General features: G+C 46.0%; 6 protein-coding genes across 6 annotated transcripts; 4 read left to right on the forward strand and 2 right to left on the reverse strand.

The window, feature by feature from the left end:
* Positions 1-5,424: 5,424 nt before the first annotated feature.
* Positions 5,425-6,264, forward strand: ATNIH1004_009892 (putative AT DNA binding protein; the record flags this gene model as incomplete). The annotated part of the gene is made up of 1 exon (XM_033574474.1): positions 5,425-6,264. One exon carries the CDS (start codon positions 5,425-5,427, stop codon positions 6,262-6,264), a length of 840 nt encoding a protein of 279 aa, XP_033422492.1.
* A 1,075-nt stretch (positions 6,265-7,339) lies between these two features.
* ATNIH1004_009893 (putative calcium/calmodulin dependent protein kinase) lies at positions 7,340-10,126 on the reverse strand (the record flags this gene model as incomplete). The annotated part of the gene is made up of 5 exons (XM_033574475.1): positions 7,340-8,464; positions 8,527-8,664; positions 8,722-9,516; positions 9,760-9,904; positions 10,032-10,126. The coding sequence occupies 5 exons, from the start codon at positions 10,124-10,126 to the stop codon at positions 7,340-7,342; spliced, it is 2,298 nt and encodes a 765-aa protein (XP_033422493.1).
* Positions 10,127-10,815: 689 nt separating this feature from the next.
* On the forward strand, positions 10,816-11,876 carry BET5 (TRAPP subunit BET5; the record flags this gene model as incomplete). The annotated part of the gene is made up of 5 exons (XM_033574476.1): positions 10,816-10,852; positions 10,921-11,134; positions 11,196-11,341; positions 11,405-11,493; positions 11,571-11,876. 5 exons carry the CDS (start codon positions 10,816-10,818, stop codon positions 11,874-11,876), a joined length of 792 nt encoding a protein of 263 aa, XP_033422494.1.
* A 6,097-nt stretch (positions 11,877-17,973) lies between these two features.
* ATNIH1004_009895 (serine/threonine protein kinase SAT4) lies at positions 17,974-19,578 on the forward strand (the record flags this gene model as incomplete). Its single annotated transcript, XM_033574477.1, has 1 exon — positions 17,974-19,578. One exon carries the CDS (start codon positions 17,974-17,976, stop codon positions 19,576-19,578), a length of 1,605 nt encoding a protein of 534 aa, XP_033422495.1.
* A 2,749-nt stretch (positions 19,579-22,327) lies between these two features.
* Positions 22,328-23,469, forward strand: HOB3 (amphiphysin-like protein RVS161; the record flags this gene model as incomplete). The annotated part of the gene is made up of 5 exons (XM_033574478.1): positions 22,328-22,340; positions 22,418-22,468; positions 22,602-22,647; positions 22,712-22,785; positions 22,868-23,469. 5 exons carry the CDS (start codon positions 22,328-22,330, stop codon positions 23,467-23,469), a joined length of 786 nt encoding a protein of 261 aa, XP_033422496.1.
* A 343-nt stretch (positions 23,470-23,812) lies between these two features.
* On the reverse strand, positions 23,813-24,589 carry PTH1 (aminoacyl-tRNA hydrolase; the record flags this gene model as incomplete). The annotated part of the gene is made up of 1 exon (XM_033574479.1): positions 23,813-24,589. The coding sequence occupies one exon, from the start codon at positions 24,587-24,589 to the stop codon at positions 23,813-23,815; it is 777 nt and encodes a 258-aa protein (XP_033422497.1).
* Positions 24,590-25,104: the final 515 nt, after the last annotated feature.

Raw genomic sequence — 25,104 nt, forward strand, 5'->3', positions numbered from 1 at the left:
TAAAGCTCTCGAATCCCTTCTCGCCCGGGATTCTCTCACTATTCAATCAATCAATCAATCAATTGCGCATGCCTTCACTGCAGTGGAGATCTCATTTGAAAAAGAAAAAGAAAAAGAAAAAATGCAAAAAGGTTCAACCAGTAATTCACTAGCTCTTCCCAGGTGGTTGCTCTTCTTAATGCCCTTCTCCCGAGCTATTCGTTCGACTCGTGAAGTGTGGCAATTTCAAAGCGATGGGGTGGAAGGGGACATGGAAATTTGCCTTCGATCCAAAGTTGTAGATAGTCTGAACGACTTTTCCAACCACTTCACTTTCATAGACTGGCATTTTTCTTCCTCCGCAAATGTGATTCTGTTCATCTCCGCGGACTTGGTGAGGGGAGATTAAAAGTATATTTATCAATGCATGTAATTTATTTATTTGTCGGCATAAGGATGACAGAGAAACGGGAACTTAGTAAAATAAAGGCTCGTAGATTGTAGATAGCCCAGCTCGCGTCTAAAGGGAGCGTGAAGAAGCGCCATCGAGGATATATCAGTAGTACGATAGCAACGCAGATGAGGCGATATTAACTGTTGCAAAGATAAGCAAGCTTCAACGAGTGAAACTACAACTAAAGTTAGTCCTTTTTTCCCTTAAGGGAAAAAAAAATCCAAAAAAAAATAAATAAATAAAAAAATAAAGAAGAAAGGGGGAATGGATTGTTTTAGGAACGTGTGGAATAGAACTGATGAGAGGAGCCACAGCATGAGCTCCTGGGATCCTTCAGTATGGAGTCGCTGGGTTAATCTCAGACGCTTATATCTCGAGGTTCTCCTACGAACACAACAAAGACGTGCATGGATCAAGCGAGCGGCTGCTTTCCAACAGATTCCGAACCTGACGGACTTGAGTCAAATCCACAGGCCATGAAAAGACCGAATAGCCCAAGCTAGTTAGTAGTATCCTGCGCAATGCAGCTTCCATCTAAGGTGGCTAGGGAGAGTGTCAGTTGGCGAGAAGAGATCTGCATGGGGAGGGAATTAGTTAGCTGCGATGATAAATCGTCATCTGTTTAACATTTCAATTTATTCTTTCTCCTATTTCCCCTCCTTCGCATAGTCATCATCATCTTTGTTTTGTGGTTAGTTTTTCTAGGATTCTTCAGATCCAAATCCCCTCAGGAGGAAAGAAAAAAGAAGAAATGGAAAGAGAGTCGGAGGAAGGCCCTGGTTGGGGCGGGTAACCATTGGACCTAAAAACATCACAGAACCAATTCGCAACGAAGAAAAATCCATTGGCGGAGCCACTGAAACCAGTCAGCTTCTATTCTGGTGACAGGCGGATGCACGTCAAATCCTCGACATCCAAATGATGCATGAACGGGTGGTGTTACCGTGACGGACAAGAGAGTACTTATGTGGTATGTTAAGAGGATAGAAATTATTTGGTTGTAGATGGAAAATAGGCTATTTCGTGATCTTTTTTGTTTTTGTTTTTTTTTTTCTTTCCTTTGTTCACCTAATATCCTTCTTGAAAATCAATATAGATTACACCCGCATTGAAGGATTTGTCTAATGTAGAGCACGAATAACCCCTCACATATCCAACCTAGATAGAATAGAATAGAGACACAGGCTCGATCCAGTCGGTCTTTTTCTAGAGAGACGCATATCGAGGATATTCAATGTTCATGTTGGATGTATCCGTCTGTATATTAATTACATACATACTCTGTACATACGGTTGACGTTTCCTCGGGTCTTTCCAGGTACAAGCTGCAGGCCGGTATCGTACCACAGTCTGGATTTTCTGAATACTGTGTAGATACAAGCGTGACGGGTACCTGGGAGGTGGGGCTACAATCCTGTCCCACCTGTCCGAAGGTGACTGGAAACCTCTGACCAAGGTACTGGGTACTTTGTTTGGACTTTGGAGGTAAGTAGTAATAATACTCTGGAAGTACTAACGTGTCCCACTAAGGTACCTAGGTAGAAGGTTCATTATCCTCCCGCGTACAGCACAGGGAAAAGTCAGGACGCGCCACCGTCTTTATTTTTTATTTTTTTTCCCTTCCCCTTTTTTCAGCATCTTCTGTTCATGTTCCTCCCTCTCCTTCAACTACTTCATCTCTTGTCCCGCGAGCTGTCATCTACTTCACTTATGGCTCCTCATCCTTCGGGCATAGAAATTCCAAAAAAAAAAGAAGAAGAAGAAGAATTCTAAATTCAATGGATTCTCCTTCACAAGGTGTCCATGCAGGACAATCTCCGACTACGGCTGACGGTTGATTCAAATCGGCGGGGCGTTGCTCCTGCATGCCGATAGTTTTCGTGCATGGACCATTGTCTGTATCGATCAAATGTTACAACACATCCTACTGGCAGCAATGACTACTAATAATATCTGTTAACCACCGGAGAGTTGACCCGTCAATGAAACTAAGCGGCAACGCTGTCTAGCCCTGCTCTACTACATGACGATGTAGTACTAACTGGTTCACAAGCGCGGTGGTGGCATTAGTCTGTCTGGCCTTGTGGATGCAGAAACCTGATGTCCTGTCTGTGGGGTTTTAATGAATTTTAATTTCTGTCGAATGTCTCCTGGTCCTTAAAAAAAAAAAAAAGAGTTGAAACAAAAGGCTACATATTTTCTAATTTGTTTTAAAATATATCTTACACTTCATGTGCTTCATTTTGTTCCCTTCGTTCTATTTGTCGGCCCCTTCTCTCATGCATGACCTTCATCTTCTTTCGTTCTTCTTAGGCTTAATGAGAAGTTACTAGCGTCCAAGAGAAGTCCCGTCTCATGGCCTGCTGTATTGGCCAGAATTTATTTACAGTCTCCCTCTCTCACGCGCTTTCTCTTAACTTCCCTTACAAACTAACTAACGGGACCCATCCGTTTCCCAGCCTCCAGGATTTTGCTTTCGTCTGCGTCTATTGCGGAGCCTTTCAACCCCACTCTGCGGTTATCGAATACCTCCGCCGCTATCAACTGTCTGCCAGTCATGGTTGGGATGCATTCCCGCTATCGCCAATAGGTCCAATGCACGTCTCTGCATTGGATGGTAACTGTGCTCCAGACATAACACAGTACAAGCTGCTGTCAGCATGGATCGACCGCACCACCTGCATCTGGGAGCTTGCCCCCGAACCTCGCTTCAAAGGTTCAGTCCTGAGCAACATGTCAAGTCTGGTCCGTTGACCCAGTGATTTGGGGAACCAGTATCCGCCTATCACCAACCTCCTATCATTCATAGCCTACAGTCGAAATGCGCTGATTTCCGTGGGAGATGGTCTGAATTGCCCTCAAGGAGCGAGCCCAAGGCTATTTTCCCATCCAGATGGCAAGCTTTCCTCTCTCCATACCGTGGCTAGGATGCAACTGACAATGGACGCTGTCCCTCTTTTATTTTTGTCTTCTGTTTTCCCCCTTGAGTCCCCTTTGGTGACTTTTTTTTTTTTTGTTTCGTAGTCAGGGAGTACAACAGTAGCCCAGGCTGTTGCATTGTTTCTTCAGCCGGCTCTGTTTTGGTCTGTTCCCCCCTGCCCCTTCGCCCGTCCAAGTCCCTATCGATTCCTAGCTTTGTGCATTGTTAGTCTCTTTTTCCCTCTACGCTTCCTTTTGGCGCCCCTCCTAGTTCCCTTTTTTTTTTTTTTTTTGCCCTTTTCCTATTTATTTTATTCATCTTTCATCGTCATTATTATTTTTGGCCCTCAATTGGCAATCCCAGAACCAACTAACGTGCCCCTCTTTCGGGGCAGCCTGTTGTTTGTTTCTCTCTCTGATCCTTCTTCCCCCGGTGCGAAGGCCATTGACGCTTGGAATCATCTGAAACCATCTATTTTGAAACACTATTCTTTTCGTGGTAGAACCCGGCCTATTCCACCCCAGGCTGTTGGTTGGCCCACCGATTTCTGGTTCCCCAAGACGTCTTTGGTGATTTTAGAGGGACACCAGAGGGACATCAGGAAAAGAGTCCCTGCAGCTTCCCTCTGGCTAGCCAGACGCATGATTGCGGTGTCTGCAGTGGGATTTTCTGCGCAATCCCGAATTAAAAGTCCGTTTGGCCAGAAAATTCCCTGAACAGCAGAGAGTGTTACTGGCTAATTCGGTTTTTGCCTTTGTTTTGCGTGTCTCTCTCTCTCTCTCTATCTTACCTCTCCTTTTGTATGTTGTTTTATTTATTTATTACTTTTAATTCTGATCTTTATCTTTCCTTTTGTGAACCCCCCCCCCGGCCCTCTTTTTTTAAGTGTTTGTTTCTTAGCCTCTTCCTTTCCTCGTTCTTCTAGTCCTTACTAGAGTCGGCGGGCACGATGCATCGTCATTGAAACGGTTTGTTCCAGAAATTCGATTTTCCCCTTCAGCTTTCTTCGCCATTACGGTCCTTTGCCCATCGTGCTTCCGTCGTTTTGCTCTGCTATCTGGGCCTTGGCCTTCGTTGTCACTCTCTTTTTTCTCCACCCTGCTCTGAAGCATAGAACCAACTGTGAATGTGCCTTAACTGCTTCGCCCAAGGATTTATCTCGTGTAGCCATTCTCCTCTCTGTGTTCGATTGCGCTCTCAGGCCAACCTTCAATGTCTCCTGTTTGTTCCCTGTGCCCCAACTCACCTTCCTCTCTTTCTCGACTAGTTGGGCCAACAAGTTTTTTGTTCCCTTTGTTCCTTTTCGTGGCGCTGCTGGCCCACTTTTTGATCACTATTTGAGCAACCACGTGTTTATACACTGGTGTAGACGCACTGTTCCATTTGGGTGGCATTGTCTTTTTCTTCCTCATTGGATTTATTCGCCCTCATTTATTCTTATTGTCATCTTGTTTGGAAGGGGGGAAGCAATTCCTTTATTTTTGTGTGCTCTCGTGCTCGTTTGTAGGCGCGTCACGCGTTACTCCATTTAGCTGTGATCATTTTGGATCCCGGTGCTTCTTTCATCCTGGGTTTGTCGAATTGCCTGCCGCGAAGGGAAGCTAGGCACATTTGCTTCCATGGTCTGGATATGTCGAATCCACCAGAAAGGCCATGGACCGAGGAGGAGAAGGTAGGAGTGATTCCTCTTTTCGGTTATGATGGCTCCTCAATCGGATATATTGCACTTTCCTTGCCTCATAGATACCCCGTTGGCTGACTTCAAAATATATCCTTCGTCTAGTACACCTTACTTACCGAAATTCTAAAGAAGGCAGGACTTCCTTCCAGCCATCTAGTCAAGATGATTCGGGATTTCAATATTTCCCCGAGCTGGGCGGATATACCACTCCCTCCAGGTACATATTTGCCGGCACTTTCCGCTTGTCTTCTAGCTCTGAGAAATGCAATTCATGTCATATCCTTACTAAACCCAAGATAAAACCCTTAGAGCGTTTAGTCTGATCCCAAATAGGCTAATATCGCTTTTCTAGGCCGTTCCCTCAATTCTTGCCAGCTTGCATTCTATAACATGTGCCAGCTTCTACAAGCGCCAGTCAGTCGAGGTCCGGGGCATTTTCCTCCACCACGTCTAGAATCTTCAGCGCCACCTACGCCTTCGCTCGAGAGCAGCAACCCCCGAAAGCGACCTCTATTCCCCTCAGACAAACCCCCACTCGCTCCACGGGCTATTCAGCCCCGGCCGGCGGCAGCCAGTACGGCGTCTCTCAGTAGCGAGAGCGGCGCTTCAGTCCTTGTGTCTCCCAGTGCAGAAAGTGTTCCGGCTAGAGGTGAGCCACCTCGAAAACGAGGACGTCCAAGTAAAGCCGAATCAGAACGACGCAAGGCGGCTGCGGAGGCTCGGGGGGAAACATATCCACCCCCTCGACGGTCGGGCTCCAATAAGATGAAAGCACCCTCTGCACCAACTAGTCCCGCTGGAATCGAATCGTTGGGGAGCTCATTTGCCCCCCAGCCTCCTGGAAGTCGACCTGCAAATATCCCACGACCTGACATACGCTATGCGCCTCCGGCTCCGCCTGCAATGGCAATGGGGATATTGGGATCCAGTGATGATGATCGGGCAAGAGATATAGCCAACCGCGATATAGGACCGACAATAAGAGAGCTTCCGCGTCCAGGAGATATTAGACAAACGTTGCCCTCCCCGGTGACGTTGCAACTAGGCCATAGGGAGACGATCCCACGAACAGACACTGGTGAACGACCGTTTGAACGACCTCCATCCGATAGGATTTCTTTTACGGACAGAAGGGCACTCATTCATCCCACCAGTGGGCGGCCTGACGAGCCTTCCGTGTCAGGGCCGGAAGCCACTTTGCGCACTTTGGGTGAGAAGCGAGCAGAATAATGGTCAGACCTTAGAGAATTTTATTGAAATAACTATGAACACGATGAATGAACGACTATATCAATAACGAGCGACAAATAGCATTTGCTAAACTTAAGATCAATTTATATCTGAGATGAGCCACAAGGAAAAAACAGAAAAGAGAGAAATCTATGATAATGAGCAACGCATTCTCCTTCATTTGTCTCCGTTTCTCTATCCTCTCTATCATCACAATCGTGACGATCATCAACGGGATCACTCCTCTCATATCTCAGGGCAGATCGACTAATTTCGCTGTTCCTGTTTGAAAACCATTTCCTATCACGCAACTTACGATCTTCAATGCCGACTGAAATGATGCACAGGTCGGGCTGGACATATATATTTCTTTCTTTCCTTCTTTTCTTTTTTTTCCCTCTCTCTCTCTCTCTCTCTCTTTTTTTTTTTTTTTTTTTGCATTACTCTGGTTGCGGGATATCGCTTACGCTGAGCTACATGGATATGATCTTATTCATATAACGACCTCCTTTTCTGTCGCTTGTTCTCAGGACCTTGAGAATAGGAATCTCTTTCGATTTATGAACTCGGATGAGCACTATGAATATAACGATAAATATCATGATGAGCGTTTTTTCACTTTCAGTTTGGATTTGCTTTCTTCCTCTGCCGCTTCTTGTGGAGTTTTCTTTTGGCTAACTGGATAGAAAATTATGCGTCTTGTACTGTACAGTCACTAATTGCTTGGTTTATTGATGCTGTGATGTATATGTAATGTACAACTATAGCTCTGAACCAGAGGTATTTATATACCTTTAAATGCCTAGAAGATAAATTGCATGTGTCAAGCAAGACGTCGTTTATTGGTAGGTAGATCAATTATTACAGACCGTAGGGAAAGCTACCTAGTAGTAGTATAGGTACTTATGCATATACGTACTAGTCTACAAACAACGGGTTGACTGGATATGCAAGGGGCTGAGGGAACGCTTTATAATAGTCTCCTAGTTGTCTTTTACACAAGAACGGCATCCTTTCCACCATATGAGCGCTCCAATTTGACATTGCTTAGATCAAGTCACGGAAGGTCACTCACTCATTCACGGCCCCCTCTTACCCGGTCAAGGAGGGAGCGTAATTTGGCCCGGGGACTCTCTGACGATGAAACCTCAGTAGCCGAGGTACCGGTCGCAGCAAGCGATGACATTATAGGCTCTGGAACCATAGAAGGGAATAAAGAGGATGGAGGCTTATCAGGAAGCCGGGGTTCTCCCGCCTTCGATTGTTCTTGCTGCCGCTGCTGTTCCATCTGGGCTCTTATTGTGCTTACTGCAGAACTCAAACTCGGGCCCGAAGGTATTGCAGCTTTAGTGCCGATTCTAGGTGCCATACTGGTGCCTTCGTCTTGCACCAGTTTCGTCATATCGTCTCTTCCCTCCACGCGACGAGTCAGATATACCTTTGGTGCGGTTCCTTGCCGGGGAATGCTGCGTTTCCGAATGCGTTCAATTTCCTGTCGATATGCAGTTTCATAGATGTCAAATTCAGCAGCACCGGGAGACTCGCTTACTATCGGCTCAGCATCCAAGGAGTCGGTGGGCGTCAAATCGTCCGTCTCGTCACCAATAGCAACCAGGTTTGCATCACTAGGGCCTGTTTGTGAAGAGCCAGTATACATAGATGGCCCGATGAATAAAAATGAAAAATCCTCTTCCAAAAGATCTCGTGCATGACCACGTGTGCCCTCGATACTGCGCTTAGTAGTTGCTGAGCTCGCTCGTGACAAGGGAATGCATGGTGAGGGAGACGAAGGCATACAAGTCTGTGCATCGTCCCCCAGCTCATCTCGAATATTGCAGCCGCGCACGGAGCCAGAGTCTTTTCTCTCAGGTACAATGCCACCAGCGTGTTTGTTGCCATCTCCTGTGCAAACTTTAGAAACGCCACCATCGAGTAACTGGTTAGAAGGCAACCCTTCAGGCAGCTGCCGATGATATCCATGAAGGACGCTATCAAGCCCCCAGGATTTCCGGTCATACATGTCCAAACTCTGACTTTTATTAGGAATTGTGTTATTTTCAGCTGAAAAGCTTTCGTCTGGCTCCATTTCAAGAGGCGGCTGGACAAAATGTGTTTCATATTCCTGACCAAGAATGCTCTGCATTGGTGGCTCTGCTTTGGCCGGGTCAACTAGTCTCTTAAAGTTCTTCACAGCTTTCATCTAAATTTTCCGTCAGTCAACTGGATCAAAGACTTGGCTATAAAAGCGGATGGTTCGCCTACCACAGCCAGGACATGTCCGATGTTTTTCGTGATGGCGGAGTTCATTTCCTCTTCAGTCGGAAGCCCAATGATTTCGGCGGTATTCTCACTTTCTGGTAGTAGAGGGTCTAGCCCGTCTCTTGTCACCCAAGGATGTGCCTGCATTCCTTTCTATAAGTAAGATGTCCGTGGGAAAAGGTGTGATATCCAACATACTCGCAGCTCATTCATAGTTATTCTTTTTGCCGGGTCTTTTTCTAGGATCCGTGACATCAAGTCCTTAAACTTGTCATCAGCTTCCCCGTCGCATAGGATTGGATCGTTTTTAATAGCATCATAGAGCTCGAAAATACTTTGCTTCTCGAAGGGCAGTTTGCCATATCGAAGACAGTATAATGTCACCCCCATGGACCAGATGTCGGCCGCCTTACCAGAAACATCGCCATGTTTCACGACACATAGCTCCGGCGGCAGGAATGCGGGGGAACCCGCAGATTTCGCTGTGAACATATCCGAGTCCTTCTCAAACATTTCAGACACTCCAAAGTCAACAACTTTGAGAACATCGTCACTGGTCACTAGACAGTTGTCTGGTTTGATGTCTCGATGAACGATCCCCTGTGCGTGTAGATATTCAATTCCTAGAATCAAATCCCGAAACCAACAACGACACAGTGCATCCTCATAAGGATCAGCTCTTTCTTCGAGTCCAACTTTCATGATCACCCCCTTTTTGCACATCTCCATCACCATGTATAGTGAATCTTCCGTTGGGTCATCCAGGACTTCTATCAAAGACACGAGGTTGTTATGATGTAACTTTTTCATGATCGCTATTTCTTCCTTGATAAGATAAAGGGCATTTCCTTTTTGATCGTCGGCACCCCCCAATGGCCGACGATGGAGCGGGGAGTTAAAGCCATCCGATGAGGTCTTCGGGATCCGAGGTCTCCGCAAAAGGTGTGATTGGGCACGTTTCCTTAAACGTGCTTTGGAGAATTCTTTAACGGCCTGGCCCAAATAAATATTGTCAGCAAGTCGCTCCCTCAGCCGCTGCCGCAATAGGCTGCTAATACAAATGGTTGGAAGGGAACACTCACGTATTCGTTTCCAAACTGATCAACAGCTAGATGTACAGCTCCAAAAGATCCTCTACCAATTTCTTGCTTAATCACATATTGATTGATCCTGTGTTCCGCAGTGCCATCATCCTGGCTGGTGGTATACTCCGATCGAGCGTTAAGTGTTTCCTACCAATAGCTCGCCAGCTTCATCAGCACACGAATCAATTTTTAAGAGCGAGAAAAAGAAACGGAAAAGCGTAACAACCTTAACTGGGCGCCTGACTATTGGATTCCGGCGATAATGCCTTTGGGGGCTTTCATATGAGGGAGTCGAACTGAATTGATTTTAGCCGCCGGCTTCTAGCGTCTATAGGTAGCAGCTAGTTTGTAGGTTTTTTGTGAAGAAACTGGCAACCCTCCGAGAACCACCCGCCCCCCCCCCCAAAAAAAAAGGAAACTCACGCATAACGAGCTGGTCGATGTGGCTGAGGCACTGTGCGGTCATCGAGGCTTTGACTGGCATCCTGAAGGGAACAGTCGGCATTTTCGTCGGCCATTGAACGCTGGGATCAACGAAACAAGCAGTGGGAGGGAGTAAGAAGAGAGGAAGATCCGTCTTAGTTTTCGTATTGATTGGACCTCTTCTCAGGAGGGTACAACGAAACCTGGATGCCTATGTCCAAATGTGGGGAAGGGCTCGGAGGGGCACTGACGATGATAAGACTTAAACGGTGAAAGGAACTGTAACAACACGAGAGGCCTATAGGGAATCAGAAAAAGAACGAAATGGACGAGAATAAAAAATAAGGAGGTCTCCCTCTCCTCCATATAGACTTGGGAGAAATAACAAACAGGAAGTGTAGAAGGGTAAGGAAGAAGACGATGTTGCCGGAGGTGGGATTGGATGCACGTGTAACTGAAATACCAACAGAGGTACCTTGCCTGGACACACAGAAGTCACTCCTGCAGCATGCCCCTAATTAAGTCAAGGGTCCTTGACTGACACTCAAGGCACCAGTCGTAAGCCATTACACAACCCAACGGTCACCTTTTATTGGCTGCATTCCCTCACCGCCCACAAGCATACCATCGATCTTGAGCCTAATTCAACGCTGGTCTTTTTGTGTACTTATGTATGCATACAACAAACAGCGATCCCCATCTCTTAATTCCCGTGATTTATTGCCCTTTTATCATCCAACTTACTTTCCAAAGCTCCAAGTCTACCTATATCGTCTCTAGCGCCATGGTTGTCTACTCTTTCTACATTTTCGACCGCCATGGTACGGTTCCCCTTTACTTCGCTGTCAAGAAAGAGTCTTTTTATTAATCAGTCCTTTCTCGTCTCTAGCGGAGTGTATCTATAAAAAGCGCTGGCTCCCCAGCCAGAGCTCATTTCCAGGCAAATCTTCGCGTCCAACTTCCGAGGCGTCTGCCCCGACCAATGGATTACCCCCCCCCCTGGATCAGTCTGTGCAAACCACAGACGATGATGCCAAGCTGATTTTTGGCACTGTCTTCTCTTTGCGGAATATGGCTCGTAAGCTTGGGGGTGATGATGACAGGTAAGATTCACATTTCCCTGCCCTTAGATGCCCGGTTTTAATCTATCATCCCTTACTGTAGTTTCGTCACCTATCGCACCAGCCAATACAAACTCCATTACTACGAAACTCCTACGAACATCAAATTCGTCATGCTTACTGATATCAAGAGTCCGACTATGCGAATTGCGCTACAGCAGATTTACATCAACCTCTACGTTGAATACGGTGCGCGGAGTGTCCAAAACTCGTACTATATTTGAGCTTGCGTAATGCTGATATTTGACTCAGTGGTCAAGAACCCGTTGTCTCCGGTAGAACATCCCGGTGGTGTGGGTGTAAATAATGAGCTTTTCGAAGAGTCCTTGGAACAGTTTGTGGTATGTTGACTATGTTGACTATATCGGTCTGCGTAAATGGTATCTCACAAAAGCATCAGACTCGTGTCTTATCATAGTTCCTTCGCGCCCTTTATTATTTGCTCGATTGGGATGAAATCAAGTGCCTTAGCGACTTGTTTGGAGTATTATCAGAATTTAGGTCGCTAAATTTCGATCCTGGCTCCAACCGTCAACGTTGCTCCGGATTAAATTTCGATGCCCTCATGGTAAACATCACGAGGCCGAGGAAGTTATGTGAGATGTCAAATCTTCACCAGGATGGTGTCATGAGCCCAGAAAGGCTACATACAGCAGGTATTGAAACCCCTCAAAAAGACCTTGGGAAATATCCTGAGTGTCACTCGAGTGAGATTACCGTCTGAATTGCACTGTATCCATGTGGGATGTTGCAGAGTTCAAAAATGGCGCATGGCCATTTAACAGAATCTGTTCTACCACGAGCAAAGTGATAATTTTCAATCTCATCGGTGTAAGTGCATTTGCCGACATTCATTATTGGTGTGCATGACTGGAACATATATTACGTCTTCCACGCTGAACCTATGAGATGATTATATATCAAATCGGGGGTGATACCATCTACTTTACACCGATAGCATTGACTGGTTTGGAGGAATCTCAGAAGATTGACTGCAAAGCTCCTTGTACTTGTTTGAAGCTGCGAGAGTGTCTGGTCCTGGGGGTCGCACCCACAAGATATTAAAACAGCGGATCGCTCATTCTATCATTTTATTTTCTATCTTCCGCTCTACCTGTGGACCTTACAAGAACATAGAGGCTACATATCATCATCAGAACATTATCATCTATCTGTATTAGTACCTAATATCTCGGTAGGCAGGGGGTTTTAGGATCGTATATGTATGTACCACCAGCGAAGTTAGCCAAGACCGATAAAGGTCATCGACAGCAACCAAAAATATATCTCTTTTAGAGACCTATTAAAAAAGTGCCTACTCTGTTTTGTTCTGTCCCAAAATGTGCGTGGAGTTAGACCAATCAACATGGATGGGAAATTAGATTTAGATTAAGTTCGAATTGTGTCATTTAGCACTGCCACGTGTTGCTGTCTAACCCGGGATGGAATGCAATTCATTTTGCCCACTGAGCTTATTCTTTCTAAGGCAGGAAGTTGCGGTGCTCTTACTATCTAGTGCTTGTACCTATGCATATAATAGGTAGGTAGGTTTAAAGCTAGGGTGCCTCTTATGTCAACCCAAAGAAACCCAGTTAACTAAATTAAGTGCCAGAGATCCTACGTCACATGTATTATCTAACCCTTTATGTTGGAAGGTGTATTGGTGTTTACTAATCCCACCAGCCAGAAATACTTAGCATGATGCTAAATTGAATGCCACGGTTGGGATTACTTATCTAGCATGTCCAGGTTCTGCGCATAGAACGGTCCAAACAGGGGAGACGCCACCCACGAGTCAAGGAAGCACTCTGTAGGAGGGGAAACATTTCGTAACAGGATCATGTATAATTCGTGGCATTATCCATAAAAGGACTCAGAGAGTTCATATGATCATGCAGCGTATCATCTGATTAGGCTACTGATCCATTGGAGTAGTCTGTGCTCCGTATGGACTACTTCGGACAGAACTATTACAGATTCAACAGTCTTCATAGTTTATTCATGTAGATTGTGCGGTCCTACTTCTAGGGGTGGAAAGCCCTCGGCGCTGGATCTCAACTGCTTAATCTGGTTTGGGAAGTCCGAAGGGAATGGATGTGACGAAGCTTGAAAGGGGCCAGTCATGGCTTGATTCGCTCATGGAGGCTCCATTGGAGACGTGGAGGCAGCTAAGCAACCCCCCACTAGCTAAGCGCTTTAAATTCCCGCCATGCCTTTAAAGGAGTAAAACGAAAACGTAAAAAGCAGGAAAAAAGGGAAAAGGGAGAAAAAAGGCACTCTAAGTGAATGATCATTCCATCTAACAATATGGGCATTTTATGTTTCGGTTGGACTTTATTTACCCCCAACCGAGCTGACAGACGGCGTGTGCATCTGAAACTGTAGTATGGAGTACTGTTCTGATAGGGTACTATCCAGTACACTTTATGGCTTAGAAAAAAACAAGTATTCTTTTCTGTAGCATACCGAGGCTATATATAGTCATCAACAAATCATACAGACCAGACCAAGTTATCATGTCCTCACTAAGAGCATGTGAAGAGAGACGGAAACTGACTGATCCAACCAAGCCCGTCGGCTTTTTAAGTTATATGGGATTATTTAATAGCTTCCAATCACACCATATACTTTCATACTAGCTGGTAGTGTTGCTACTGCGTTGTCTGACATGGCGGTCAGCCTACCTCGTGTCCACTGTGTATATACATACATACATACATACATGTATCCGGGTACCCGATAATAAGTCTACAAGGTATCGGGTACATTTTTTCCATACATAGGGACTATGTGTGAGAGACGATCTATTGGGGGTTTGGTTGGCCGTTTCGGAACCACACTCAAACGGATTCAGAGCATAGTAATTAACCAATAAATCGCACTATAGTGCCACCTTAAGTGGAATTTTTGGGACTTACCTGCCTAAGGTAGTAAATAGAGTTAAAGCCAGAGAAATGGCGTCTCCTGTTTGTGAGAATACTTCGTCGAGTAGTGGTCGTGTTGTTAACATCAATGATAGAGAATATTGACTAAATTGTTCTATCTGCACGTACATTTCGGATGCGATCGCGGGTATGTTTAATTCCTTTTGTTTATTTCTAATTCATGATACTTGTTCTGATCAGTATTCCCGTCCAACCTGTATTTAATGGAGACGCATTGGAATCTTTCGTGGTGAGCATACATATGTAATAGGAGCTAGATTACAGATCATTGCGCCTCGTACCTCGAATATGACGGACCGGATCAAATCACAATGTGCCATCTCGGGACGTGAAAGATGCGGGATAAAAGAAAACCAAAGAAACCAAAGGGAAAGGAAAAAGAAAAGAAACCTACAGCAGTGCGGACTACCGCTTAAGGTAGGTATTAGCGGCAGCTTCTTTATGTAAATTAGAAGCACACTAACTGACCTGGTTTCTACAGGAGCTCAATGTATGGAGTATGTACAATTTTCTTCCTATACATCAGATGCTTCAGTTCCTCTTGGACAGACGAGGGGCACACACTTAATTTCACCTGGAACGACCCACCATGGTAGTGGTGGTAAGTATCGAATTACGGAAGACAGTAGTAATATTAAAGACGGAACCGTTTTCTCACGTTTCCCTACTCTCGGTTCAGCGATTGGCCTTGAAAAATCCCTCGTGCAATTTGCGCGACGTTCTCCGTTTACGTCGCATTCTTGGATTAGGATAATATTAATCATCTTCAACTAACTAGTTAACTAGTCAGTAGTTAACGAACCACCACTCTGCGTGGCAGGCACTCTTTCGGTAAGCTGACCACCTAATTACATACTTGCTGATCAAGCCACCGCTATTGTGGTTATAGGTATGATTATCAACGGATCTCCACAATCAACACCAGGATTATTCATAACACTTTCAAGCCTATAGGCTACCGGGGTCCGGAGCTGAGATACCTAGGACCCAGGAGTAGATCTATGTACTGTATGTACGGAGTGCCCACGTCACTAAATGAATGCACGGAACCATGGAGGCCCCAGTGGATATATTGACAACGCGGATGGAGACATCCTCAGTCCGTCCTCTCGGCAAGCAGGCAACCATGTCCACTTAGACACCCCTTTGATAAAGGTAGACGAAAACAAAGCAATGATTGCATGGTGGCTCGAAGGTCGCTGGACCTGCCTGTACCTCGACCATTGCCTGTTTGTGGAATTGGTTGCGCCCGCTGCTCTGCCCGGGAGATGATGATACTAACTGACAACAACGATGATGTTCGGTGATGATACAGGGCTTGTTGCAACAGAGTCTCAGTCCTGACACCTGCTGACCCCACACGGATCCTCGAACCAAACTGGGCTCTGTGCATGATTCATAGTCGCCTCCAATCTAGCTTGGGGGAGGGACACGACAATGATCCGGTCACGAACTGAATTCGAGCGCAGAAAGTATCAAAACCCCGAGCGTATGGACGGGAATGTTTATTAGCTTTGTAGGATGAAGTCATACTCGCCAACTAGTGAATTTCTATCACTCTATCCTCGCCATTACACATTAGACAATATGTATCACCCGCTGGATAACTAGGGTAGGTGGGTAGGTAAGTATCGTTACTACGGGGAACCGATCGAGCTTTTATGGAAAAGGAAAAGCCAACAGTGAACCATGCGAGTTTCATCCGCCTGCAGGCATCGGACAGGTGGGTATAAACCGATTGCTCAAGGCCAATATCCAATAAACCGGCCCAGTCAGGAAAAGATTGGACTGTATTAAGAAAGGCCAAAGGTCATGGATAAGAACAGTTGGTCGACTGTATTTAGGTTGATATGATACACTGTACCTAACTAACATCTATGTCGCTGGAGGTGAGCTACGATCTCTTCCAACCTGTAGGGCCAGTGTTTGTCCCTCTGTGGCCCCATGGTGACTTGTACCCCTCATTATTATGTTTTGGTGGGAGATAGTGGAGAGCGTCCGAAGCTCCCTAGAGTCCATATACGCAGACAAGCAGGCAAGCCACCATAGAGGTAGTAGCAGTTAGAGCCTAGAGGTACGATGGATACTGTTAGTGCACCTTACTGAGTTGAACTACCTAAGTCATTGGCTCCCTGCGGTGATATGCGGGGGAAAAACAAGTCAAGCCGAATGGTAGTCTGCTCTGTACCCAGTAAAACCAAATTATCTGAAAGACTGCAGAGGCTGCACAGCCTCAATCAGACCTGTATCCCCCAAGTTTGGTAAAATACTGGGGGGCATTGGATATCAGCCAAAGCGCTGGCCTCAGGTCGATGTCATTCGACAGTCGATGTTCACTGGTGGAAGGGGGGTGGGCTTTCACGATGAATATATTAGCTATAACACCGCCTGGATTAGTCATAAAATAATAGCTGTTGATAATAGTAATATCTAGAGACAACGAAGCAGTTGAGTCTGGATTAAGTTGCGCGCCGCGAACAGTGTTGGTTCCAGACACAACGGTTTTACAGTGAAATGATACATTTTCTGTAAAACGAATACTTCAATTAATACAGAGAATATCTTCTCCCGGAGAGAGCGGAACTTTACCAAGGACGCGGGTATAAGTCGACCGCACATGGGAAAGCCAAAATAAGACCAGCGCCACTATTTGTATCGAAACATGTACAGTATGGTATGGTATTTAAGAGTGGCAATAGTGGATGCTTGTGTGTATGTATGTACTTTACATACATACATTGTACAGTACAATAGTAAAGCCAAAGTAAGAGAAAAGGAGGTGAAAATAGGTAATTAATTTTCTAGATATAAAATATTAAATAGGAAGAACTGCTATAATATCACTGGCGATACACTAGGATTTCCCTGCATAAGGTAGGTAGGGAATAGATCCATTAATTTCCAGATAATACATTAGATACACGCCCTGCAATCTCTACTTGTTGACAACCAATACCATGACAAAACATTAAAGACCTGGTAGTGAGAGAGGGTGACCAGGAGGTTGCTCCTCTTACTTGCCATAACCGGTAACAGAAAAGAAAGTCTCTCACCTTTGTAACCTCATCATCGGTTGTACCGATAGACTCTGGTGCCCACAGTAAAAATAAAACGAAAAGGGGAAAAAAAAAAAATAGAAAATAGAAAACAGACAATACGACAGTAAAATAAAACAGAAACTTGGCTGGTTGATTTCCCACTGGAGCCCCTCCATTCCCTCCCATTGCACTGCTGCTCCTACCACCTGCTCCTCCTAGCTACCTACCTACTATGAGGTATTTCAACCTCTCCTCCCCGTAGGCAGCAGTGCCTTTCTCTCGTTCAAACGGAAGTTCCTCTTTCCCCTGACATAGTCATTCTATTTTATTTGTCTTATTTATTTTATTTGTCTTTGTGGCTTGATTCCATTCGAAGCCATCAACATATTAGTTTCAGTCTCAGTCTCAGCAACAATTGGAATAATTTTTATTTTATTTTATATTTTCTTTATTTTCCCCCCGAGGACTTGACCAAGCATTTTGTCGTTCTCAGCGTTGTATCGTCCCCTTCCGAGCTTGGTTGCGCCGGCGGCGCCTTTTTTTTTTTTTTTTTCCCTCACCAATCCCTAATTAATTTTCGTCACCTTGAAGAAATCGTTGCCTTAGGCCACCACAGCCACCCGAGCCACCACAACCCTACTTATTTTAGGAAAACTGGACCTCTTGCCTTCAGCCCCTCTCACTACTTCTTTCTCTCCTTCCCAAGTCCTATTTCAAAGGCGTTTAAACACTCGTGGCCTTTTCAGCCTCGTGCTGTAGGCGCTTCCTCGCATACCTTGTCACGGGGCCCAATATCTACTCCCTGGTCCTCCGTGCAGTTTTGATTTAATTACCGCACATGAATCCACCTTCAGTTTCACCAGTACCTTCCGCAGTCTCCTCCACTACCGCTTCACAGTCTTCAAACGATCCTCGAGATGGAGATCCTCAGCTAACACGCGCTCTCGCGGGCATGAATTTGTCCTCTGTCAACGGGGATGTGCTGCCCATTCCTCCCTCGGCAGCGAAAAACGCCAGACCAACGATGGCAAACCGTATCTCTCGGATGTTCTCCGCCACGGGAAAATCGACTCCAAGGGAGTCAGATCCTCACCGAGATTTCTCTGACAGCAGTACAGAAAGCATAAAGTCACCCGCGAATGGCAGCGGGAAGCAGTCAAAACCATCATCAAGGCCTTCTTCCATAGCTCCCTCCCGACAGACCTCAACGAAGGAGGATAGCGACAGAAAGCCAAAACTTGCAAATGGCAAGGATCAAAAGGATGGCGTGGTCGCACACAAGCGGTTTGAAGTGCTTCCGGAAAGCGCACATTGTCATCATCTTAAGAGTGCAAAACGGCAGGAGAAGCTAACCGATCTGCTCCGGGATATACTCGGCGGTGGTAGGAAAAAAGACGACCATGTAGAAGATCAGCAGCTGTCACTCATGTCTACTTGGATCGATCAATTCAAGAATGAACGTGATAAGTTGGCCGCAGATAAAAAGGGTGGCCCTAATGCCACCGCTTCGTTGGTTGACAAATATGGCAAATGCCAGGAAATTGTTGGACGAGGCGCATTCGGTATCGTGAGAATATCACACAAGGTGGACCCGAAAGATTCTAGAATGGAACAACTTTATGCAGTAAAGGAGTTTCGCCGTCGCCCCCAGGAGACCGCCAAAAAGTACCAGAAGCGGCTGACATCTGAGTTCTGTATTTCATCATCCCTCCGTCACCCTAACGTTATCCACACCCTTGACCTTCTGCAGGATGCTAAGGGTGACTACTGCGAGGTCATGGAGTATTGTGCTGGTGGTGATCTTTATACCCTCGTGCTCGCTGCAGGAAAGCTTGAGGTCGCCGAAGCCGATTGCTTTTTCAAGCAGCTTATGCGAGGTGTGGAGTACATGCACGAGATGGGTGTGGCCCATCGTGATCTTAAACCTGAAAATCTCCTTCTGACTACCCATGGAGCCTTGAAGATTACAGACTTCGGAAATGGCGAGTGCTTCCGAATGGCTTGGGAGAAAGAAGCTCATATGACGGCGGGGCTTTGTGGCTCAGCTCCTTATATCGCACCCGAGGAGTACGTTGAGAAGGAATTCGATCCACGGGCAGTTGATCTATGGGCGACTGGTGTCATCTACATGGCCATGAGGACGGGGCGCCATCTATGGCGAGTTGCCCGAAAGGATGAAGATGAATTCTACCAACGGTATCTCGAGGGTCGCAAGCATGAGGATGGTTACGCTCCGATTGAAACCCTGCATCGGGTAAGGATTGCATCAGAATATTTAAATGAACCGCTGAAGCTTACAAGCAACCCCCAGGCTCGGTGCCGCAATGTGATATACTCCATTTTAGATCCGAACCCCTCCCGTCGTATCAATGCCTCGCAGGTCCTTAAATCCGAGTGGGTTCGCGAGATTAAGCTTTGCAAGGCTGGCGAGGAAGGGTTCTGATCTTTTGGGTTGTTGATTGGCCCTTTCGAAGCTTTCGGATGGCGGACTCTTCTAACAGTCTCTACATAGGGGCGCATGGTTTCGGCAGGTTGGTCTGAAAATTGGTCGGCCTATGTATCCCCGGTGGTGATCTGTTTTTTTGTCTCTGCCTTGATTTGTTATCAAGTCAGGTGGTCTTTGTGATTAACCCCCGTTTGTGGGAGGTATAGACCTTCTTTCATTGTTCCATAGAAGGGAGGTCATTTGGAATTTTTCTTTCTTATTTTATTTTATTTATTTTCCTCAATGCCGGCACATTTTTTCTGTTATTCTTGTTCTTGCTAGCTTATGGGTTTAGCTTTTGCCCATCATGTTTCCATGCCAATGCAATGAAGAGTCATGACCTTGATTGAGCTTTTTATTTTTCTCACTTCTCCTTGACTGTTTCTAGTTTTGTTGTTTGATACTAACACCTATATTATACACCTTATTTTCGTTCTTTTCGCCACTCTATATGTCAATTTTTAATTGGCATCATGCGTTGACTAACATGATGCTACTGACCTGCAGAAGAGTATGATAACTGCATACCTGTTCTACCCTCTCTTTTCCACTTCTTGTTGTCATCCAGATCTTTGTGTTTCCTCTCCTCTCTGGCTATATTTCCTCTGACAGGGGAAAATGATCCGTGAATTAATTTGGAAAGTGACTCTCTCATGCGGCGTTTTATGTCTTTTCAGCAAAGCACAAATTTGCAGTGTTGTATTAATAACCAATTCCGGTGGATTTATCATTTGTGATACCCTATTCTTATCAAAATGATGTTTTATAGCCAGAAAATGAACTTCCCAGGATGATCAACAGCAGTTGCAGTCTATCACCCAATGCCTTTGTATGACTATGACCTCCCATAATCATGTGAGGGGGATGGATGTTGCCCTTGCACAACATTCTCCAGCCGAGAATAGATAGAGGGATGATTGGATAAGAGATCCATGCCGTTAGGTACTAAGTAGGATGCCCATGATTACTAGACACAATGATCAAATCTTCTAGGAAGCATATTTATTCTTTGTTTTGATCTCCTGATCTGGGCCACTCATTCAGATCAATACCTGCATACCCCCTCCTGCTAGATCGCACACTCGGGAGGAGCTGGACAGTTATTTAGGCAATCAATGATCATTTAACTAACTAGTTAACTAGTTAGTCACTCCTTTATGTACTACCACCTACCTAGGGACTTGGCAGGCCTAGATACTGAGGTTGTCTCCGTCGAGTGTCGACTGTGGTTGTACATACGGTTCCTATTGGGCGGCAGAAAATACTTGCAGCAATTTCCTGCACATACCATACTTACTAGGTTCCTACCTAGCAGATACTCTAGTAAGAAAGGGCAACTGCCCAGGGTCTAATAGGCGCACTAAGCATGCACCGCTGCACCGCTGCATACCCTAGTGGCATGCCTGTCTCAACAACAGAGCAAAACCAGAACAATCAAAACCTGGAGGGAGGTGGACACGAAACCCACTGGGCTGCTCATTTCAATAGCCAAGAGCCAAGCCAGGTTTCAATTCTCGTCGTTTTGGCCCAGGATAGGGGGATTTGCCATTCAACCTGGAGATTTGTCAGCTTCTATACTACGTCCTGTATGTAGCTAGCTTGTTCGTTATACCCGAGTACTGAGTCATCGTTTCCTCTTCCATCGCCGCCAACTAACGCTCGCTTGGGCCTTCTTGCAGGGCGCATAAACCAGACCAAAAAAGTTAGTAAGGATTACTTATTTTTTTGATTATTCAAAAATCAGATCCCAATTCAGGCACTCTTGGCATGCCTCCATCACCTTGCGTCGAAGGCTGGAATCTCTTGGCGGATTGCCCTACCTATGAAAATGAACATACCTGGTGCAGTGTAATTCTGACAGGCAGCATCGTTATTAACTGCCAGGAATTCCGGATGCATTTGACTGTAGATGTATTCTTTGCATTCCATTGGATTTTTTTCAGGGGAACTATAGCTTGGCACTTTCGGTAGGTACTTCAGTATCTCCTGGTAAGTACGTACTTGAGCCGAGTTCTGTATTAAAAGCAGGTGCTTGTCTACTTCTAGATATGTTGAATATTTAGGTACCTAGGCACATAGAAACCTGCAAAGTAGTAGTAGTAGTAGTAGTAGTAGTAGTAGATAGCTCTTGCACAAAGTAATCGTTTCCATGACATCAGATTAGGGACTCACCGGCAGTTCCTGAATAAGACAGCGAATTAGATAAGGAGCCAAATGACCTAACTAGTAGTTTCATATCTTTTCTGCTGCACACTTGACATCACCTGCCTATCGTACTCCATACACTGTACGTACACGCAAGGCCGCAGCGTTTTTGTACATGACGTATGAATCAACCCATGATGATACAGACCCTCGGAACCCGGGGAGCCGGGAAGGTAATTACCGTATCATCGTCTCCCGGTAGGGCTGTAAAACCGTTTTCGACTTGTAATTACCATACATACACAGCCGCATGCACAGCCACTATGAAAGCTTTCCAAAGTCTTGCAAGCGTTATTGGGCATCCTAAGTAGTGTGAATCTGATCTCATTCAGCCCTGTGATGACCACCCCGCCTTTTCTACTCTGATAATTGCCGGCTGCAAAAGGACCAGCGTACATCTTTGTTGTGTGTATCCCCCTGCTCGACTTGGATATCCTCACTGCGACTCTCGTCTCTCTTCCATCCAAATTCCCCCCACAGCCCGATTGCACGTACCGCCATCATGTCTTGGGCAGGTGCGCCAGACTCCCTCTCCCCTTCCTCTCCCGGTGGTCGATTCACCACATCCGATGCTAACAAGCCGAGCCTATAGGGTTCAAGAAAAATGTTAACCGCGCTACGACGCAAGTGATGATGAAGACGGGTATGTCGTTCTGGCCTGACCATTCCGTCGCTCCACCTTTTACGGAAAGATTTCCTGGATCTAGTTCAAATGGATTCGAATTTGAGACAAGTGGACCATTACTCGATGCTAATCAGCCGTGGTCATTGTACAGGGCATGTGGAGAGAACGAATGACCGTGACTATGAAATCGAAGAACGGTATAGCTGCCGTGCGAAGACTTGCGAGAAATGCGAGGCTGCGTTGCTGACGAAATGCGTATAGACGGTATCGGACAATGGAGGCCGCTGCCAATCGACTACAGAAGGAAGCCAAGGGCTACTTGGACTCGCTACGAGGTGCGTACCCGGCCTGGTCGGAATGAATGGAAGGCGCATTTGGTTCGGATGACATGGTGCTGATACTCTGGTCATTTTCCAGCGATGACTGCCTCGCAGATGCGTATTGCAGAGACGATAGACGCTTTCTATGGTGACGCCGGTACACGAGATGGAGTCAGCAGGAGCTACAAGCAAGCCGTGGAAGATCTCGACGCCGAGACGATTAAAGCGTTGGATGGCCCATACAGGACAACCGTTCTTGAGCCGATTTCCCGTTTCTGTGCTTATTTCCCGGATATCAACGAGTGTATCAAGAAGCGCAACCATAAGCTACTCGATTACGATGCCATGCGAGCCAAAGTGAAAAAGCTGGTCGAAAAGCCGGATAAGGATGCCACCAAGCTCCCACGAGCGGAGCGTGAGACAGAACTTGCCAAGCAAGCATATGAACAGCTGAATGAACAGCTCTTCACCGAACTTCCGCAACTCATTGATCTTCGCGTGCCGTACTTGGACCCTAGCTTCGAAGCCCTGGTTAAGATCCAACTGCGTTTCTGCGCGGAAGCCTATTCTCGGATGGCGCAGGTACAGCAGTATCTTGACGCGGAAACGAGAGACCAATATGCCCGGGGTGATTTGGATAATAGGGTAGAAGAAGTCTTGCAGGAGATTCGGGATCTTAGTATAGCGGGAACTGTTTAGTTTTTTTTTTTTTTGTTTATATTTTCTTTCTTTTGCGCTTCTTGTCACATCTTCCATGTATGCTTTGAAGCTGGCTACGGCGTGATTTGCTTTCTTAAAATGTCCATACACGTCTACGGCGATGCGTTTTAGGTGTTATAATTGCATCCCATTGCACTTCTGATAGGCTGCCGTTGTCTAGTATATCCGTATTCTATAATGATTATGGATTCAAGCACCTTCGCCAAGACTCCATGAAGGGTATCTGTATACTCTAGGCTCTATGTTTATTTGTACAGGATTGGATATGTAGATTCTAAGGTGTCGCACACGCTTCTTTTCGAAGCCCTCGGGTCGGGGTACATCACAGATCCTCTTCATCTCGATAGAGCTCATCTGCCAGGATGTCCAGCACAGGTCTCGCTGCATCCTTCACCGCCGCCAACTCCGTCGTATCCATCTCTGTAAGGACAAAGTCAGCCACGTCGCCTCGGTTCCGAGTCGACGGACGACCTATGCCGACCCCGATGCGTAAGACGGAGAGATCGCCAAGGGTCTTCGTCTTGGACCGCGGCGGATAAAGCCCCTTCCCGCGCAGACTTTCCATGACGCTGATCAGGCCTCGATGACCACGCAAACTGGCCTTTTCGGGCCCTCCACGTCTCACCCTGACCTTCCCGAGTGGCACTTCCAGCTCATCGTGGAGAATGACCAAAGTGGGATAGAAACGGGTGAGTAAATGGGGGTCGACACCCCTACTCTGCCATTCGGTGATTTTTTTCTCGGTATCTGTTACTGTCTCGGGAAGAGCGACGACGTGTCCCCGTTGAACGATCTGTTCAAATACCTCGGTCTCAGTCGTTGACATCCAGTTGTTCAACTGGCGTACGAGCTTGGGTCCCGACTCGTTCATGTACGATCCACTGCGCCATGTCTTGTAGAAGATCGGACCAGCAGGTGGTTGCGTTTGCGCTTGCGAAGAAACCAGGGGAACCCTGGTGGGGAGGAGAGGCCCTAGAGCATCAAGAAGGATGTGTCCGGCGCTGTGTCGGGTTGTCCGATATGGACGCGGATTTCCGATCGAAGCGATGAAAAGAAATCGTCGCGGTGTTTTTATTAGCGATCCGTTGGTTGTTGCCATGTGAAGTGATCGGAGAATTCGAGGGACGGTGAAGTGAGTGACTTTTTTTTTAAAAAAAAATTTTTGTAGGTCTTTGAGTGTTACCAAGATATTAACAGTCAATTGATTGACTACTTAAGGATACTGTACAGGCGAATTTTCCACAGGGGGTCGATGTATTTTTAGAATTAACATTTATTTAATTCAATTCCGGATGCAAGTTAATTCAATTGGTTGCGCTGATTTTCCACGTTACCTAATTGTCGTGCAAACCATGCCATATGTACAACCTACTTGTCTCTGTATGGAGCACCAAGGCCAGAACCAATAATGGAACTAAAACCTCTCAGAGATACTATCTAAACTCAATGACAGGTGACATCCGAAAGAAAAAAAGAAAAAAGAAGAAAGAAGAAATACCTCTAGCGGCAGAGCCCAGGGCTTACATTTATCGATCAATCCAACCACAAATTCTTCACCTTTATTATTTCCTTTCAGTCAAGAGAATCATCATCTATGAAATTGGATGTCACAGG

Source organism: Aspergillus tanneri (assembly GCF_003426965.1).
Source record: "Aspergillus tanneri strain NIH1004 chromosome Unknown AapTan_5_pilon_pilon_pilon, whole genome shotgun sequence".
NCBI lineage: Eukaryota > Fungi > Ascomycota > Eurotiomycetes > Eurotiales > Aspergillaceae > Aspergillus > Aspergillus tanneri.